This window comes from Ahaetulla prasina, chromosome 4 (assembly GCF_028640845.1).
Source record: "Ahaetulla prasina isolate Xishuangbanna chromosome 4, ASM2864084v1, whole genome shotgun sequence".
Classification (NCBI taxonomy): domain Eukaryota; kingdom Metazoa; phylum Chordata; class Lepidosauria; order Squamata; family Colubridae; genus Ahaetulla; species Ahaetulla prasina.
In genome coordinates, this window is record NC_080542.1 from 145272404 (window position 1) to 145290047 (window position 17644).

Consider the following 17644-nt stretch of genomic DNA (forward strand, 5'->3'; position numbering starts at 1 on the left):
TCTGCTTTATTAGGTGGAAAATAAAGCTTTTAATTCAGTTTGAATCAAGACTTTGGTTCATGTGTTGCAGAAGTTCAGACTTCCTATATGGGTAGTTCTCAATTTACTACCATTTATTTAGTGACAATGGCACTGAAAAAGTGACTTGGGACTGTTTTTCAAACCTACATCTGTTGCAGTATTCCCCAAAGTTATGTGATCAAAATTTGGATTCTTGGCAATTGGCTCATATTTATGACAGTTGCCGTGTCCCGTGGTCATCTTTTGCTACTTTCTGAAATCAAAGTCAATGGGAAAGCTAGATTCACTTAACTAGTGTGTGACTAACTTAACAATTCCAATGATTCACTTAACAACAGTGGCAAGAGAGGTTGCAAAATGGGATAAAACTCACTTAACTTGCAAAACTAAAAGAATATGTTTACTTGAAATGAACATGTGTTTCTGCTGTGGTCATTCTATTGTGGTCAATCTCTGCAACTTTAAAATGGTCATCACCTGGGCATGGGGTAAGTGGCCCAGACTAGGATTCATCATCTCTTGATGATTGACCCAAAGCCATCCAGTTGGTGTTCATGCTTAAAGCGGGACTAGAACTCACCGTCTTCTGGTGATTAACCTAAAGCCATTCCTTTGGCTTTGGTACCTAAAGCAGGACTAGAACTCACTGTATATTGATTTCTAGGCCAATACCATACCATCAATGGTGGGTTTCAAATTTTTTTACTACCGGTTCTGTGGGTGTGGCTTGGTGGGCGTGGCAGGGGAAGGTTACTGCAAAATCTCCATTTCCTCCCGATCAGCTGGGACTCGGGAGGCGGAGAATAGATGGGGGCGGGGCCAGTCAGATTTTTACTACCAGTTCTCTGAACTACTCAAAATTTTCACTACCGGTTCTCCAGAACTGGTCAGAACCTGCTGAAACCCACCTCTGCATACCATTACAGCAAACTGGCTCTCAGTATTTTCTCTTCTATTTTCAAGGGACTAGTTTTAAAGTCTTTTAAAAACAGCACCAGAATACATCTGCCAACACAAGGTCTTGCCAAAATCAGACACACCCGTCTGGTTCAGTCATTGGACATTGATTCTCAAACCATTTTCTGCAACATATCAGTAGCCCTGGGATTGATTATAATGCATTGTGAGTTTTTTATCTTATGTTATTTTTTATATCCTGTATAATCTATATATTTGATACAGTGCAGATGTTAAACAAATACGTATAACTACCCTTTGGACCATATCTAAGTTTAAAAACATGTATTTATGATTAATAATTTTCTGAAGTGTGACAGAATAGCTGCTATCTAGTATTAAATATTGTGCTAGAGATAGAGACGTGATGGCTTAGTGGGTAAGACGCTGACCTTGTCGATCGAAAGATCGGCAGTTCAGCGGTTCAAATCCCTAGTGCTGCCGTGTAACGGGGTGAGCTCCCGTTACTTGTCCCAGCTTCTGCCGACCTAGCAGTTCGAAAGCACGTAAAAAATGCAAGTAGCAAAATAGGGACCATATTTGGTGGGAAGGAAACAGACTTCTGTGTGCCTGAACTTTAGTTCAGCATTCAATACCATCATTCCAGACATTCTTCTAACTAAGCTAAACCAGCTACAGGTACCGGAACAGACTTGTAAGTGGATCACAAGCTTCCTAACAAACAGGAAGCAGCAGGTGAAGCTAAGCAAGATCACATCAAATACCTGTACAATTAGCACAGGGGCCCCCCAAGGCTGTGTGCTCTCCCCACTTCTCTTCTCTCTGTATACCAATGACTGCATCTCCAATGATCCATTTGTTAAGCTACTGAAGTTCGCAGATGACACAACAGTGATTGGTCTCATTCGAGACAATGACGAATCCGCATATAGACGAGAGGTCGAACGACTAGCCTTGTGGTGCAACCAAAACAATCTGGAACTGAACACACTCAAAACCGTAGAAATGGTGGTAGACTTTAGGAAAAACCCTTCCATACTTCCACCTCTCACAATACTTGTCAACACAGTATCAACAGTAGAAACCTTCAAATTTCTGGGTTCTATCATATCGCAAGATCTCAAATGGACAGCTAACATCAAAAACATCATTAAAAAGGACAACAAAGAATGTTCTTTCTGCGCCAACTCAGTAAGCTCAAACTGCCCAAGGAGCTGCTGATCCAGTTCTACAGAGGAATTATTGAGTCTGTCATTTGCACCTCTATAACTGTCTGGTTCGGTTCTGCAACCCAACAAGAAAAACACAGACTTCAGAGGATAATTAGAACTGCAGAAAAAATAATTGCTACCAACTTGCCTTCCATTGAGGACCTGTATACTGCACGAATCAAGAAGAGAGCCGTGAAAATATTTGCAGATCCCTCGCATCCTGGACATAAACTGTTTCAACTCCTACCCTCAAAACGACGCTATAGAGCACTGCACACCAGAACAACTAGACACAAGAACAGTTTTTTCCCGAAGGCCATCACTCTGCTAAACAAATAATTCCCTCAACACTGTCAGACTATTTACTGAATCTGCACTACTATTAATCGTTTCATAGTTCCCATCACCAATCTCTTTCCACTTATGACTGTATGACTATAACTTGTTGCTGGCAATCCTTATGATTTATATTGATATATTGATCATCAATTGTGTTGTAAATGTTGTACCTTGATGAACGTATCTTTTCTTTTATGTACACTGAGAGCATATGCACCAAGACAAATTCCTTGTGTGTCCAATCACACTTGGCCAATAAAAAAAATTCTATTCTAATTCTATTCTTTGGCATTGAGTCATGCCAGCCACATGACCACAGAGATGTTTTTGGACAGCGCTGAAATGGAGATGAGCACCGCCCCCTAGAGTTGTGAACGATTAGCACATATGTGCGAGGGGAACCTTTACCTTAGAGATTCAGAAAAATTGTGAACTACTAATTGAGGAAGATTCTGGGCTGGGCATGCTTCAGACTTCAAAGTACAAATCATACACACAACTTAAGCAAAGCATTGCTCAAGGAGATGACTTAAAGTGTGTGTGTGTGTTAAGAATAAAAAAAAACATTGGTGCCACAAGGAGGTCCAACAAAAAGCAAAAAGGACTTTCTGCATTTTTTGGATATGAGTGCCATGCTGATGGATGAATGTTAAGTTTTGGAGTACATTAGAATCACAGGGAGACTGTGAGTTCTAGTCCTGCCTTAGGCATGGAGCCAGCTAGGTGATCTTAAGCTTATTTCAGCCATAGGAAGAAGGCAATGGCAAATCAATTTTAAAATGTTGCCAAAAGATTGCAGGGACTTGGTAGTTGACTCCTGTCAATGGGAGGGGGAGGGGGGGGAGGAGGAGGAGAAAGAATGGAGATCCAGGTTCCAATCCTCTTCCACTATAAGAAGCTTCCTGGGTTGGACTCGCTCTTTCAGCTCAGAATATCTCAAAAGGTTGTTGTTACTGCAAAGGAAATGGAAAAAAAAAAGTATATTGCATTGAGCTTGGGAAACTCTGCAAAGAATGTAGGAGAGATATCTAACAATAAGAGATTTAGTTTGGTTACAGGTAGTCCTCAACTTACAACCATTCATTTGGTGACTGTTCGAAGTTACAGTGGCACTGAAAAAAAATCACTATGACCATTTTTCACACTTACCACCATTTTGCATTATCCCCGTGGTCATGTGATCAAAATTCAGATGCTTGGCAACTGACTTCTCTTTATGACAATTTCAGCATCCCAGGGTCACACGATCCCCTTTTGCCACCTTCTGACAAGCAAAGTCACTGGGGAAGCCAGATTCACTTAACAACCATGTTACTAACTTTACAACTGCAGTACTTCACTTAGCAACTGTGGTAAGAAAGGTCATAAAATGAGGCAAATCTTAATTAACAACCAACTTGCTTAGCTGTTCTGTCCCACCTTGCCTCTGTCCGAGCGATGGCTTAATTAGCCGGCACTATCAGCTCTGGCAGCAAAATAGCGAGTGTCTGCCAAGCGTCTCTGTTATCTCCCTCAATGCCGATGAGTCACCCAGGAACAAACAGTACTTCAGCTCTTAGTTAAGCAGTTCATTTGCCTGCTACGAAGAGGCACAGCAGCTCTTGCTGCCTTTATATCCTGTGGGGTGTGGCTCCATGACTCAGCATCTCCTAGGCCTGCCCCACCCCTGCTTCTGTTGTTCCCTCCTCTCCTGCCTATGAAACCTAGGGTCCAGCCAGACCTGAATGCCATCAGCTGGGTCTGAAGGCATGGCCTGGGTGGGGGGGAAGAGTCAGGGGACGGAGGCCTTGTTATCTCTTTCTCTTGGCCTGCCTCTGGCTCCTGGAGCTGAGCCAGGGAAGCCGGTGCTCCTGAGGTAATTCCCCCTCACTTTCCAAGTCACTTTCTGGCAGGAGGCCCGGCTCAGGGGGCGCAGACACAACATTAGCAATGAAATTTTTTCTTTTCAATTGTGGTAGTCTAAGTAATCTAAGTAATCTGGTTCTGTGGGTGTGGTTTGGTGGGCGTGGCAGGGAAGGGATACTGCAAAATCTCCATTCCCACCCCACTCTGTGACCAGCCAGAAGTGGTATTTGCCGGTTCTCTGAACTACTCAAAATTTCCGCTACCGGTTCTCCAGAACCTGTCAGAACCTGCTGGATTTTACTGCTTAGTCCCTGCTGGTTCATGAAACTTCACAAGCTGACTTGTACCCCATTCCTCTCTTCCAGAACGGCCTCCCTTGCAGCGTTGCTGTGGGAGAGAAATAAATTTTGTATTGCTCATAGATATAAGGACATATCAAATTCTACAATATTACTTGGAACATTTTATATCGGTTCACGAGGCCTGGACCATAAATACATTGAGAAGCTTGTACATTTTTTCTAAATAGACACTTACTGTACCATCTATAGAATTTCCTTCCCTTTTGATGTAGAAACCTGGCCTGTAATTGTATAGTCCCTGGTGATGGAAAACAGCTCTACACACTACTTTTAAGTTTTTTTGTTTTGCTCTTTTTTTTTTCTTCCAGGGTTGAAATTGCTTCCAGCAGAAAAGTTTTCTTAGCTCCTCCTCCTGCCCTTATATCAAGTGCTGTTACAGTGCAGAATAACTTAAAAATAACAGAAAATAGAATAATAAGAGTTGGAAGGGACCTCGGAGGTCTTCTAGTCCAACCGCCTGCTTAAGCAGGAAACCCTATACCCTGTCCAATCCCTTCTTGAAAACCTCCCGTATTGGAGCACCCACAACTTCTGGAGGCAAGCTGTCCCACTGTTTCATTGTTCTCACTGTCGATATAAAACTTACTGTAAGTCTTTTTATTCTTGCTTGCCTGAATTTTTCATCGTGGTATCCAAGCAGTTTCAGTTTGATCTGTACCAAATGGATAACTCTGAAGGTTAATTTGACGAGGAGTGGAGTTTCACGAAAACGTACAAATATTTGAAGGGAAGAGATAGGACGGGTGAAGAAAAAACCAGTTTCTTCTTCAGCAGGTTGTTCTGATAAAAGCTTGCAAATGTCTACATTAAATCTGAATATGGTCACGGCTTAGGCAGGACTGTTAAAGCTATTTCAGTTCCCTGGAGCCTACTCACCCAGAAGGAATGTCAGATACAAATAAAATATATTCCAAGTCTAGATCTGCTGTCACCAACTTGGGCTCGAAAAGAGCTGTTCAGAGACAAGCTACTAAAGGAATCTGAGATAAAACTTAAAAAGTTTAAATGGAGTGAGCCAAATTCCTGGAGTGAGCTTCAAGGCTGGGGTTTCTATGGCAGCCTCTCAGGATCTGAAGCTGATAGGAGCCGCTTTTCAAGTGAGTGAAAGTTCTCACTTATTTTGCTGGCATTTAACTGGAAAAAAAAATCATATATATTTTTTTCTGCTGCGTTTTCCTGTTTCCCAGACTGTGCAAACTTGTCCTTTGTGGGACCAGCTTCCTAACAACTATTTATCCGGAGAGAGAAAAAATTGATCACAAGTTCACAACCCCTAAAAAGCACAATCAGAGAAGGCTGCTATCTCCCTTATGGCTGCAAAAATGAAGGACTAATCACTCTCTCTTTGGTTATTACACCTCTGCTTTTTTAAATATATATATATGTATTTAAAGGTCAGGACCCCCTCCTTCTTTATGGTCCTTGCAAGGGAAATGTAAGCGCTTGCAAACATTTCCAGAAAACTCAACTAGGGCAGTTCTGGTTAAGAAAGTCAAAAAGGGCTTTAATTGTGGCCGGTTTCTGTATTTGCATATGTGCAAGCTGAAGAAAAGGTGTTAAAAAGCCTGAATATGAGCCACGGTGGTGGCTGGTTAATCAAGAATTATTTTAAAAAAGGAGAACGGTGCAGCCGCCACAAAGAACGGAGTCTGCACAGGGAGAAGTGAAGGAGTAAAAGTTTTGTGGGTGGGAGAAGCGAAGGGAAGAGGGAGGGAAAAAATTGGCAAGCAACGGATGGTGCTTTGCATCAGTTTAACAGTGAGCAGTAAGCTTGAGGTTCTTTCCTCTCATTGTACAACACCCTTCCCTCCTCCTGGCCACCCAGAACCCTATAAATAATTCCTCTTCTCCTGTCTTTCTCACTTCCCAGTTTTTAAGGCAGCAGGAAGCCAGCTGAGGACGCTAGAAGAGGACCCAGAGAAGGGGAGAAAGGAAAGGAGGAACAGGCAAAAAGAAGAAGAAGAAGAAGGAGAAAGAGAAGAAGAAGACAGAGAAGGGAGAACATCATGGCTAGTGAATTAAAGAAGAAAGCATTCTGGAGGGCTGTCGTGGCCGAATTTTTGGCCATGAGTCTCTTCATCTTCATCAGCATTGGCTCAGCCTTGGGTTTCCAATTCCCCTTGGTGGCCAACAAGACCATCACGCCCATTCAAGACAACGTGAAGGTCTCCTTGGCTTTCGGCATCTCCATCGCCACCATGGCCCAAAGCGTGGGTCACATTAGCGGAGCCCACTTGAACCCAGCCGTGACCTTAGGTCTTCTGCTCAGCTGCCAAATCAGCATTCTCCGAGCGGTCATGTACATCGTGGCGCAGTGCTTGGGCGCCGTGGTGGGCACTGCCATTCTTTCTGGCATCACATCCAATCTGGAAGGCAACTTGTTGGGACTCAACCAGGTAAGTGGGCTGGGAAGCTCTTCTTCTCTGCTGTTTCTGTCCTGGGGGTGGTGGTGTTGGTTTCTAAAGATTCTAGTCCTCATGGGTGATGGAAGCATGAATTGGCACCCGCTGCTCCAAATGAATTGAGGATGTTGGTGATGTTCTTCGGCCGGTCAGAGATTAATTTCGTGGAAACCAAGAGAGCAGATTCTTCTTTTGAAGGGTTTTCAGGAACTTTTTTCCCAAGAGCTGTTCATAAGATTTTGCCTCCAGCCAAAGCTGGTGCTTTTTAACAGCTGGGTGTGAAGCAAAGGACAGCTGTTGTAGCTAGAGATAAGAACAGGGCAGAGCATTGGGCTGTTAACGGGGACATAAAGGCATATTTGGTCATGTGGTGGGAGATAAGCTGCAAATGATGAACATTTATCCCTTGACAAGGCAAATTTTAAATACTGGGGCTCCAGGTTTCCAATTGCCCATGTTGGGATGAGTTGTTCATCTGGTGATAGTGGAGAAGTTTCTTTGTGGAAAGGACGTTGGCAACCTGCATTCCTTGTTCAGCCAGGAAGCCAAATGCTTTGCCAAAGACTCTGGTGGAATTCGAAGTGTTTGGAAGGACACTGTTCTAGAACCCAGAATTTATTAGCACAAAACTGGTGGGCATCAAAGCATGAAAATTGAGAGGTAAGTCTGGTGGCTTAGCTGGTAACAGAGAGGAAACAGGCAGAAATTTAACACGTGGAATCCTTCTCCCCTGCCCTCCATCATTTTTCTTTTTTTCCTTTTTTCTCTTCCTCTTCCCTTCCTCCCTCCCCCCTCCGTCCCAATTCTTCCTTCTCCTTTTTTCTTTCTTCATCTTCCTCCTCCTTCTCTCTTTCTTTTCTTCCTCCTCTTCTTCCTTCTTCTCCTCCCTCTCCCACCCTCCCCTCCAGCTCCCCCCTCCTCCTCTTGTGTGTGTGAGTTACCCTGTTTTTCTTAAAACAACAGGACTCAAGAGAAATTAAAACTGGGAGTGGCCCCTTCAAACACATACAAGTGTCTCCTTCAAATACAGAAACAGGTCAACCATCAGGCTCCACCTATGGAGAGACTCTTATCTTCTCCAGCAGATTACTCCATGGGAGAGATTCGAAGATATTCAATTAGCAGCCTGTGCTCATAGATGGTCTCTTATCTTCTCTAGCAGACCACTTTGGAGAAATTCATGGTTACCAAGGCAAATAGAGACACCAGTCTGTCTTTAAGAAGTGCACAAAAGAGACACTGGGCGCAGCCTCTCAGTTTTCATGCTTTGATGCACTCTCCTTTAAGAGGAAAGACCAAAAAGGGTGAGCATTTGGCCATCTTCCACCCTTGCACATGTAAGCACGCCCTTTGCACACACAGGCATAACCTATGACCAGTGGTGGGATTCAAATAATTTAACAACTGGTTCTCTGCCCTAATGATTTCTTCCAACAACCAGTTCACCAAATTGCTCTCAGAAAGTTAACAACCGGTTGTCCCGAAGTGGTGTGAACTGGCTGAATCCCACCACTGCCTATGTGCCCTTGGCACATGCCTCTGTGCAGCTGTCAGTTGTAGCAGTCAGTGGGTCAACTTCCTGGCCCAGTTTACAGAATCCAAAGGGGAGCTTGGTTCTTTGTGACAGAGTTCCCCAACCTTTTCAGCTTTGTGGCCCAACGAGGAAAAGGGGAGAGGGGATGGTTCCACGTGAACAGCGAGCAAGCGCGTCCATGCAGCTCCATTTGCATGAGCAGCAGGCACACGTGCCCATCGCACAAGTGGGGATGCACATGCATGCACTTGCCTGCCACTTCCATGGCCCGGTTCTGAAACAATTCAAGGCCCAGTAGTGGGCCACAGCTTGGGAATTGGGGACCCCTGCTTTATGACATGTGAAGCTCCATCTGACAACAGCTCAGAATTGCTCTTTGCTTCAATCTGAAACTTTCCAAAGTTTAAATCAATCAATCAATCAGAATAGAGCTGGAAGGGACCTTGGAGGTCTTCTAGTCCAACCCGCTGCTCAAGCAGGAGACCACTTCAGACAAATGACTGTCCAGTCTCTTCTTAATGACCTCCAAGTGATGAAGCACCCACAACTTCTGGTGGCAAGCAGTTCCACTGGTTAAATTGTGCTCACTGTTAGGAAGTTTCTCCTCAATTCCAGGTTTCTTCTCTCCTTGATTAGTTTCCATCCGTTGTTTCTTCTCCTGCCTTCAGGTGCTTTGGAAAATGAGTTGAACTCCTCTTTTTTGTGGCAGCCCCCCAAATACTGGAATACTATCATGTTCCCCCTAGTTCTTCTTTTCTCTAGACTAGCCATTCCCAACTCCTGCAACCGTTCTTCATATGTTTTCATCTCCAAGCCCTTAATCATCTTAGTTGCTCTTCTTTGCAGTTTTTCCAAAGCCCCGACATCTTTTTTGTATTGTTTTTTTTAAAAAATCAAGCAATGTGTTGCTTCTTATTTATCTGCCTCCCTTTAAAACCAGGCTGATCGAATATTGGGAGAGAGAGGTGAGCCCCGACATATTGCACACAGAAGCATGACAAGAGGTCCACAGGATAAGGTCAAAAAAGGCAAAATGCTGACTCGGATGATCCAATCGAAGTCTCAAACTATTTTTATGCGCATTGCAGCTTCACTTTTTGACCGTACTTTGCAAACTCCCTACACAATGAGGTCCAGTTTGCCTGTCCGTGTTCAAATATCTGGAACAAAAATCTTCTCCGGTGGCTAAAATAAAGGAGATTCTCTCAAAATACACCAATGCTTTTTTATCCCCCCATGGATATTTAGTGACAGTTATTAGGGGCCACCAGGTAGAAAGTTTGTCATGGAACTGCCCAGCAGCTGCCAGATGAAGTCAGAGACACAGACATATACTTGTAGTCTTTTATGTAAATATAAATGTGTTTAACGTTCAAATTTTCAGTAGTTTTTGTCATCCAGAAAAGGAAGAATGTAAGATAGTCAGGTACGCAGGAACGTCATGAGGTAAAATTAGCAACATACAGCACACACAGAAGAAAAAAGGCGGGAAAGAAGGGAAACGCCCCCTTCATACCTACAGCAGCCAATCATAGCGTAGATTGCCTCACGCAGGAGACCACTCTCCTGTCAATCAACTACAACTGTCATTTCTGGCCTATTGTACACTTTACTGTTCTAGCTACTAAATGAAATATCCAAACAAAGTTCTCCCTCATTTAAAAATACTGGTAGCGGGCAGCCTGTTTTTGGTTTTTTTCCTACTTGCAAAAAGAAATTCACATAATCTCTCTTTATATCTCCCAACTTAATGTGTGAAGAGTTTTTCATCTGCTTCTTCTTCTTTATTTATTTTTTTTTAAATTTTTTTATTATTTTTTCCAATTTTTGTTACAGATGCTTCTTCTTCTTTAATGGCTTAAAAAAGATGGGTGGATGGATGGATGGATGGAAGGAAGAGATGGATGAATGGATAGATAGATGGATGGATGGATGGATGGATGGATGGATGGATAATAGATGGAAGGATGGTGGATGGAAGAAAGGAAGGAAAGAAGGGGTGGATGGATGGATGGAGGAAAGAAAAGGATAGATGGATGAAAGGATGGATGGATGGGATGGGTGGATAGATAATAGGACGGAAAGTTGGGTGGATAGATGGATAATGGATGGATGGGTAATGGATGGAAGGACAGCGGATGGAAGAAAGGAAAGAAAGGATGGATGGATGGAAAGATAGATGGGATGGGTGGATAGATAGCAGGATGGAAAGTTGGGTGGATGGATGAATGGATAATGGATGGAAGGACAGCGGATGGAAGAAAGGAAAGAAAGGATGGATGGATGGATGGATGGATGGATGGATGGAAAGATGGATGGGATGGGTGGACAGATAGCAGGATGGAAAGTTGGGTGGATGGATGGATGGATAATGGATGGAAGGACGGCGGATGGAAGAAAGGAAAGAAAGGATGGATGGATGGATGGATGGAAAGATAGATGGGATGGGTGGATAGATAGCAGGATGGAAAGTTGGGTGGATGGATGGATGGATAATGGATGGAAGGACGGCGGATGGAAGAAAGGAAAGAAAGGATGGATGGATGGATCGATGGAAAGATAGATGGGATGGGTGGATAGATAGCAGGATGGAAAGTTGGGTGGATGGATGAATGGATAATGGATGGAAGGACGGCGGATGGAAGAAAGGAAAGGATGGATGGATGGATGGATGGATGGAAAGATAGATGGGAGGGGTGGAGAGATAGCAGGATGGAAAGTTGGGTGGATGGATGAATGGATAATGGATGGAAGGACAGTGGATGGAAGAAAGGAAAGAAAGGATGGATGGATGGATGGATGGATGGATGGAAAGATGGATGGGATGGGTGGACAGATAGCAGGATGGAAAGTTGGGTGGATGGATGGATGGATGGATAATGGATGGAAGGACGGCGGATGGAAGAAAGGAAAGAAAGGATGGATGGATGGATGGAAAGATAGATGGGATGGGTGGATAGATAGCAGGAAGGAAAGTTGGGTGGATGGATGGATGGATGGATAATGGATGGAAGGAAGAGATGGATGAAAGGATGGATGGAAGAAAGGAAAGGGTGGAGGGAGGGAAAGAGGGAGGATGGAAAGATGGATGGAAAGATGGAAGAAAGGAAAGAAAGGATGGATGGATGGATGGATGGAAAGATAGATGGGATCAGTGGTGGGATTCAGCCAGTTCGCACCACTTCGGGAGAACCGGTTGTTAAATTTCTGAGCAGTTTGGTGAACTGGTTGTTGGAAGAAATCATTAGGGCAGAGATCCGGTTGTTAAATTACTTGAATCCCACCACTGGATGGGATGGGTGGATAGATAGTAGAATGGATGGATGGATGGATGGATAATGGATGGAAGGACGGCGGATGGAAGAAAGGAAAGAAAGGGTGGATGAATGAATGGATGGATGGATGGATGGAAAGATGGATGGGATGGGTGGATAGATAGCAGGATGGAAAGTTGGGTGGATGGATGGATGGATAATGGATGGAAGGACGGCGGATGGAAGAAAGGAAAGAAAGGATGGATGGATGGATGGATGGAAAGATAGATGGAATGGGTGGATAGATAGCAGGATGAAAAGTTTGGTGGATGGATGGATGGATAATGGATGGAAGGACGGCGGATGGAAGAAAGGAAAGAAAGGATGGATGGATGGATCGATGGAAAGATAGATGGGATGGGTGGATAGATAGCAGGATGGAAAGTTGGGTGGATGGATGAATGGATAATGGATGGAAGGACAGTGGATGGAAGAAAGGAAAGAAAGGATGGATGGATGGATGGATGGATGGAAAGATGGATGGGATGGGTGGATAGATAGCAGGATGGAAAGTTGGGTGGATGGATGAATGGATAATGGATGGAAGGACAGTGGATGGAAGAAAGGAAAGAAAGGATGGATGGATGGATGGATGGATGGATGGAAAGATGGATGGGATGGGTGGACAGATAGCAGGATGGAAAGTTGGGTGGATGGATGGATGGATGGATAATGGATGGAAGGACGGCGGATGGAAGAAAGGAAAGAAAGGATGGATGGATGGATGGAAAGATAGATGGGATGGGTGGATAGATAGCAGGAAGGAAAGTTGGGTGGATGGATGGATGGATGGATAATGGATGGAAGGACGGCGGATGGAAGAAAGGAAAGGAAAGGAAAGGGTGGATGGATGGAAAGATGGAGGATGGAAAGATGGATGGAAAGATGGAAGAAAGGAAAGAAAGGATGGATGGATGGATGGATGGAAAGATAGATGGGATCAGTGGTGGGATTCAGCCAGTTCGCACCACTTCGGGAGAACCGGTTGTTAAATTTCTGAGCAGTTGGGTGAACTGGTTGTTGGAAGAAATCATTAGGGCAGAGATCCGGTTGTTAAATTACTTGAATCCCACCACTGGATGGGATGGGTGGATAGATAGTAGAATGGATGGATGGATGGATGGATGGATAATGGATGGAAGGACGGCGGATGGAAGAAAGGAAAGAAAGGGTGGATGAATGAATGGATGGATGGAAAGATGGATGGAAAGATGGATGGGATGGGTGGATAGATAGTAGGACTGAAAGATAGATGAATGGATGGAAGAAGGGAGGAGGGAGGGAGGGAGGGAGGGAGGGAAGGAAGGAAGGAAGGAAGGAAGGAAGGAAGGAAGGAAGACAAAACACACCAGGGTCAGTTACTGAGTTACAGCAAAAGCATTTCACATAGTGGAAGATTCCTTCAGGGTCCATCCAACCAGCCGGTCTCTACCTAGAACACCAGCCAAACACGGATTTTTAAACATTGATTCTTCATTCCTGATGTCCATCCTCTTCACTATGGCAGCATTACAAATGTGGGATCAGAGAATGTTGGAAATCATGGGAGGAAATCCTCTTGGGGAAGAAGCTTTCTTCCTTAAATTATAGGAAACGACACAGAGGCACAATGAGGACTAGAAAGCTGCTTAGACTAACTACTGTTAGAGGAAAAGTAGTTGGCATAGAAATGAGGAATGATATCTCTCTTGTTCAGGGGCAAGAGACTATTAACATGATCTGTTTGGGTAATCCCCTGTCTCAAAAATAAAATATAATTTTAAAACTTTCCCCCTACCTGGAAATTGCTCCATGAAAAAAAAAGAGAGAGAGAGATAGAATCACCATTTTTCTTTTTCATGTTGCACTATTGGAGCCCAAATCCCCCTTTTCTTAGTAACTAGATATCTGGCTTTTATTTGATTATCTTTAAATTGCAATAGCAAACCCGGGCTTCTGTTCTGGGGGCGAAATGCTACAGTTTCTCCACCTCCATTCTTGGCCCATTAGATATATTGCCATCTGTGGCTGCAGGAAGGAAAAAAACAATGGGGAAGCCAAAGAGAAAAGGAAAGAAGGGAGGGAGGGAGGGAGGGTAGGAGAGAGGAAGGGATGCAAAGAAGGAGGGAGGGAGAGAAGAGATAGAGAAAGGAAGGAAGGCAAGGAAGGAAGGATAGAAGGAAGAGAGAAAAAGAAAGAAAGAAGAAAGAGAGAGAGGATAAATAGAGGGAAATGAAAAAAGAAAGGAGAGAAAGGAAGGGGAGAAAAGAAAAGGAAAAGGGGAGGAAAAAAAGGGGAAGGGAAGTTTCAGTTACCCTAGCTCAGCTGAAAAACCCTGATTTTTTTTTTTTGGTTGTTTTTATTTTTTCGGATGCAGAAATCCTTCCTGCCAATCCTAGTCAGAACACACTGGGCTTTTATCTTTCTGCTGCTTTGTGCCTATCTTTTAATGTTCAATTGTTGTATGCACTTAAATCATCTTTTTGAAGAGGCTGCTTGGCACTTGCAGGACTGAAGTGCTGATGAATAGATGCAGCGAGCGAGTCAGAAAGAGAGGGAACAGAAGTTTCATTGACTGTTTGCCACCTCAGGCCAATTCGTCTGCTTTTTGGATCCATTTTTCTTCCTAACAGAGAACAGAAACAGAAGAGAATACTATAAACAATCATTTGCTGACTTTATTAGGCAAGCAACCTCCTTATTCTAGGAACAAAATGTTTTAAAAATGTGACGCTTGGTTAGCAAACGTGATGACAAACGTTGGAAAAATTGTTGCAAAGCTCCACATTTGGACAGCAAACCTACCAGTGGCCACTAGGGGGGCAGGAAAGACTCTTAACCCATGGGCGCCCTCTCTGGCTAGACAAAGTTTTGCAGGCTGGTTTGCAGGTTCAGCTAGATATTTGAATTGTTTTTCTTATTCAGGAAAGTTTCATTTCCTGCCTGTTTTTGCCTCAGGGAAAATATAACTGGTGGAAGAATGCATGGGGAACTCCAGTTTTCATCTCCTTTGATCATTATTCAGCAGGTATCTTGTCTTCAGCAGCCCTAAATTTTGAGCATGCAATGAAACAGTGCTGAAAGATGGAAAAATAATACCAAAGATAATACACAAAATGTTATTTCTCCCACACCAAGTTCACCTTCAATCGCTGAGGAATTCTGGGAGTTGAAGTCCATAAGTCTTAAAGTTGCCAAGTTTGTAGATCGTTGTTCTATTGAAAAAAAAAAAGGAAAATATCAATTGCAGGAACTGGGTATGTCTAGTTTAATAAAAAGAAGGACCAGGGGAGACATGATAGCTGTGTTCCAATATTTCAGGGGTTGCCACAAAGAAGAGGGAGTCAAGCTATTCTCCAAAGCACCAAGCAATGGGTGGAAACTGATCAAGGAAAGAAGCAACTTAGAACTAAGGAGAAATTTCCTGACAGTTAGAACAATTAATAAGTGGAACGACTTGCCTGCAGAAGTTGTGAATGCTCCAACACTGGAAATTTTTAAGAAAATGTTGGATAACCATCTGACTGAGATGGTGTAGGGTTTCCTGCCTGGGCAGGGGGTTGGACTAGAAGATCTCCAAGGTCCCTTCCAACTCTGTTGTTATGTTATGTTAAACATTTATATGAGAAGAATGGGCTTTTTTGCCTTTCCAATTTCTTGTTGTAATTTCTCTTGATGCAGCATGGTGGGGTTGGGGGTCGAAATTGGTAGAAATTGAAGAAAAAGCCCAGGTCAGCCATGCAGAAAATCTGGGAGCCACTAGGTTTTAATTTTTCACATTTTTACGTATTTATTTTGCTTTATTCTCAGTTTAGCTACTCAGTTCCCCTCATGTCAGGCTTTTATTTTGGAGAGAGAGGGGAGAGGGAGAGGGGGGGAGAGAGAGATTTGCAAAAAGGAAAGAAAAAAAATTCCTCTACAAAGGCGTCAACTAAACTTTTTTAAAGGTTTCAAAACCTATGTTTCCAGGTCACTAACAGTTTGCCTCAGGGGTGAAATGTAAAATTTATTACAGGTTCTGTGGGCGTGGCTTGGTGAGGGGTAATGTGACTGGGTGGGCGTGGCCAACTTTTTTTTTACTTTTAAAAGCATTTTTTCTACAACCTCTTCGGCAGAAAAAATGCTTTTAAAAGCCTCTGATAATCCGGCAACTCAGCTGGGATCACCAGAGGAGCCTTTTAAAAGCTTTTAAAGGGTTCTGACAATCCCAGCTGAGTTGCCTGATCGCCAGAACCTTTTAAAATCATTTTTTACAACCTCTTCGGCTGAAGAGGTTGTATAAAAAATGCTTTTAAAAGGTTCTGATGATCCCAACTGAGCCGCGCGATCATCAGAGACTTTTTTAAAAAAAATTTAAAAGCATTTTTTCGGCTGAAGAAAAAATGCTTTTAAAAGTTTAAAAAAAAATACCTCTGATGATTGCGCGGCTCAGCTGGGCATGGGGGGGCAGGAATTTTTTCTACCGGTTCTCCGAACCATCTGCTGCCATCGCTACTGGATCGGGCAAGCTGGTCCGAACCAGGAGCATTCCACCCCTGGTTTGCCTCCAGGTTTCAAAGCCTGAAATTTGCAGCAATAACCTGAATTTCCTTTCTCTATCCTCTTCCTCCTCCTCCTCCTCCTCCTCCTCCTCCTCCTCCTCCTCCTCCTCCACTGCTGCTCTTGGAGTCGGTCCTGTTTCAATGAACTTCTTTGTTGGTAAAATCTGTACCTTGGTCAAATGTCTCAGGATCCAGATGAATTATCAGAGGGATTTGTGTGTGTGTTGAGGATGGGGTGGGGGGGGGAAATCTCTTGACCACTTAGGATACAGTTTTGCCTTCTTCTAGGATGGGTCAAATGGCAGAAGAAACCAGCCACGAATCATTCCTTACAAAGGTCCGGTATGAGACCACCAACATCTCAAGAGGTTTCATGAGATCTCCCGTGAGATTTACACAAGTCTACAGCACAGCTTTCTGGAGGGAGGACTTTGTTTTAAGGATCTCGGGCCGCAAACTGACAGTTGCATGGATAATAACAAAAACCTTGTTGAGTATTATATCAGTGGCAATTAGGAAGAGATAAAAGTAACAAGAAGTTTGACTTTTGATTTTTCTCAAAACTGGTGTTTGAAAAGCTATCTGTTTGAAGAATAACTCCCATATGGGAGTATACTGGATAATAGCCAAGACCCGGTGGCTTAGATGTGGAGTTCTTGCCTCACAATCAGGAGGTTGTGAGTTTGATCCTAGGTAGAGGCAGATGTAGGGTTTCCTGCTTGGGCAGCGGGTTGGACTCGATGACCTTGCAAGGTACCTTCCAACTCTGTTAATCTGTTAAATAGAGTCGCTCCTTGACTTACTTTTATTTTATTTATTTATTTATTTATTTATTACATATGTATACCGTCCTTCTCCTGAAGAACTCAGGGCGGTTCACAGCCAATAAAAACCACAATACATATAATACAGGTTAAAAAACAATATAAAAAACTAATCCAATATATGGCCTAAAAATTTTAAATATGATTAAAAAGCCCATTTAAAAAGCCCAATATAAAACCCCAATTTAAAACTACGTTTAAGCTAGTCCTGCACGTCGAAACAACAACGTCTTCAGCTCACGGCGGAAGGTCCGGAGGTCGGGGTGTTGACGAAGCCCCGGAGGCAGCTCGTTCCAGAGGGCAGGAGCCCCCACAGAGAAGGCCCTCCCCCTGGAGGTCGCCAGCCGACATTGT

At 43.5% G+C, this 17644-nt stretch overlaps 2 protein-coding genes across 2 annotated transcripts in view; both read left to right on the forward strand.

The window, feature by feature from the left end:
* The window catches only part of MINDY4 (MINDY lysine 48 deubiquitinase 4), a 169753-nt gene extending 163091 nt beyond the window's left edge, over positions 1–6662 (forward strand). Inside the window, exon 18 of the mRNA XM_058180226.1 lies at positions 6567–6662. Coding sequence (XP_058036209.1) covers positions 6567–6573 — 7 coding nt within the window. The 3' untranslated portion in view covers positions 6574–6662. The remainder of the gene's footprint in view (positions 1–6566) is intronic.
* The window catches only part of AQP1 (aquaporin 1 (Colton blood group)), a 50830-nt gene continuing 39837 nt past the window's right edge, over positions 6652–17644 (forward strand). The window contains exon 1 of the mRNA XM_058180228.1: positions 6652–7092. Coding sequence (XP_058036211.1) covers positions 6703–7092 — 390 coding nt within the window. The 5' untranslated portion in view covers positions 6652–6702. The remainder of the gene's footprint in view (positions 7093–17644) is intronic.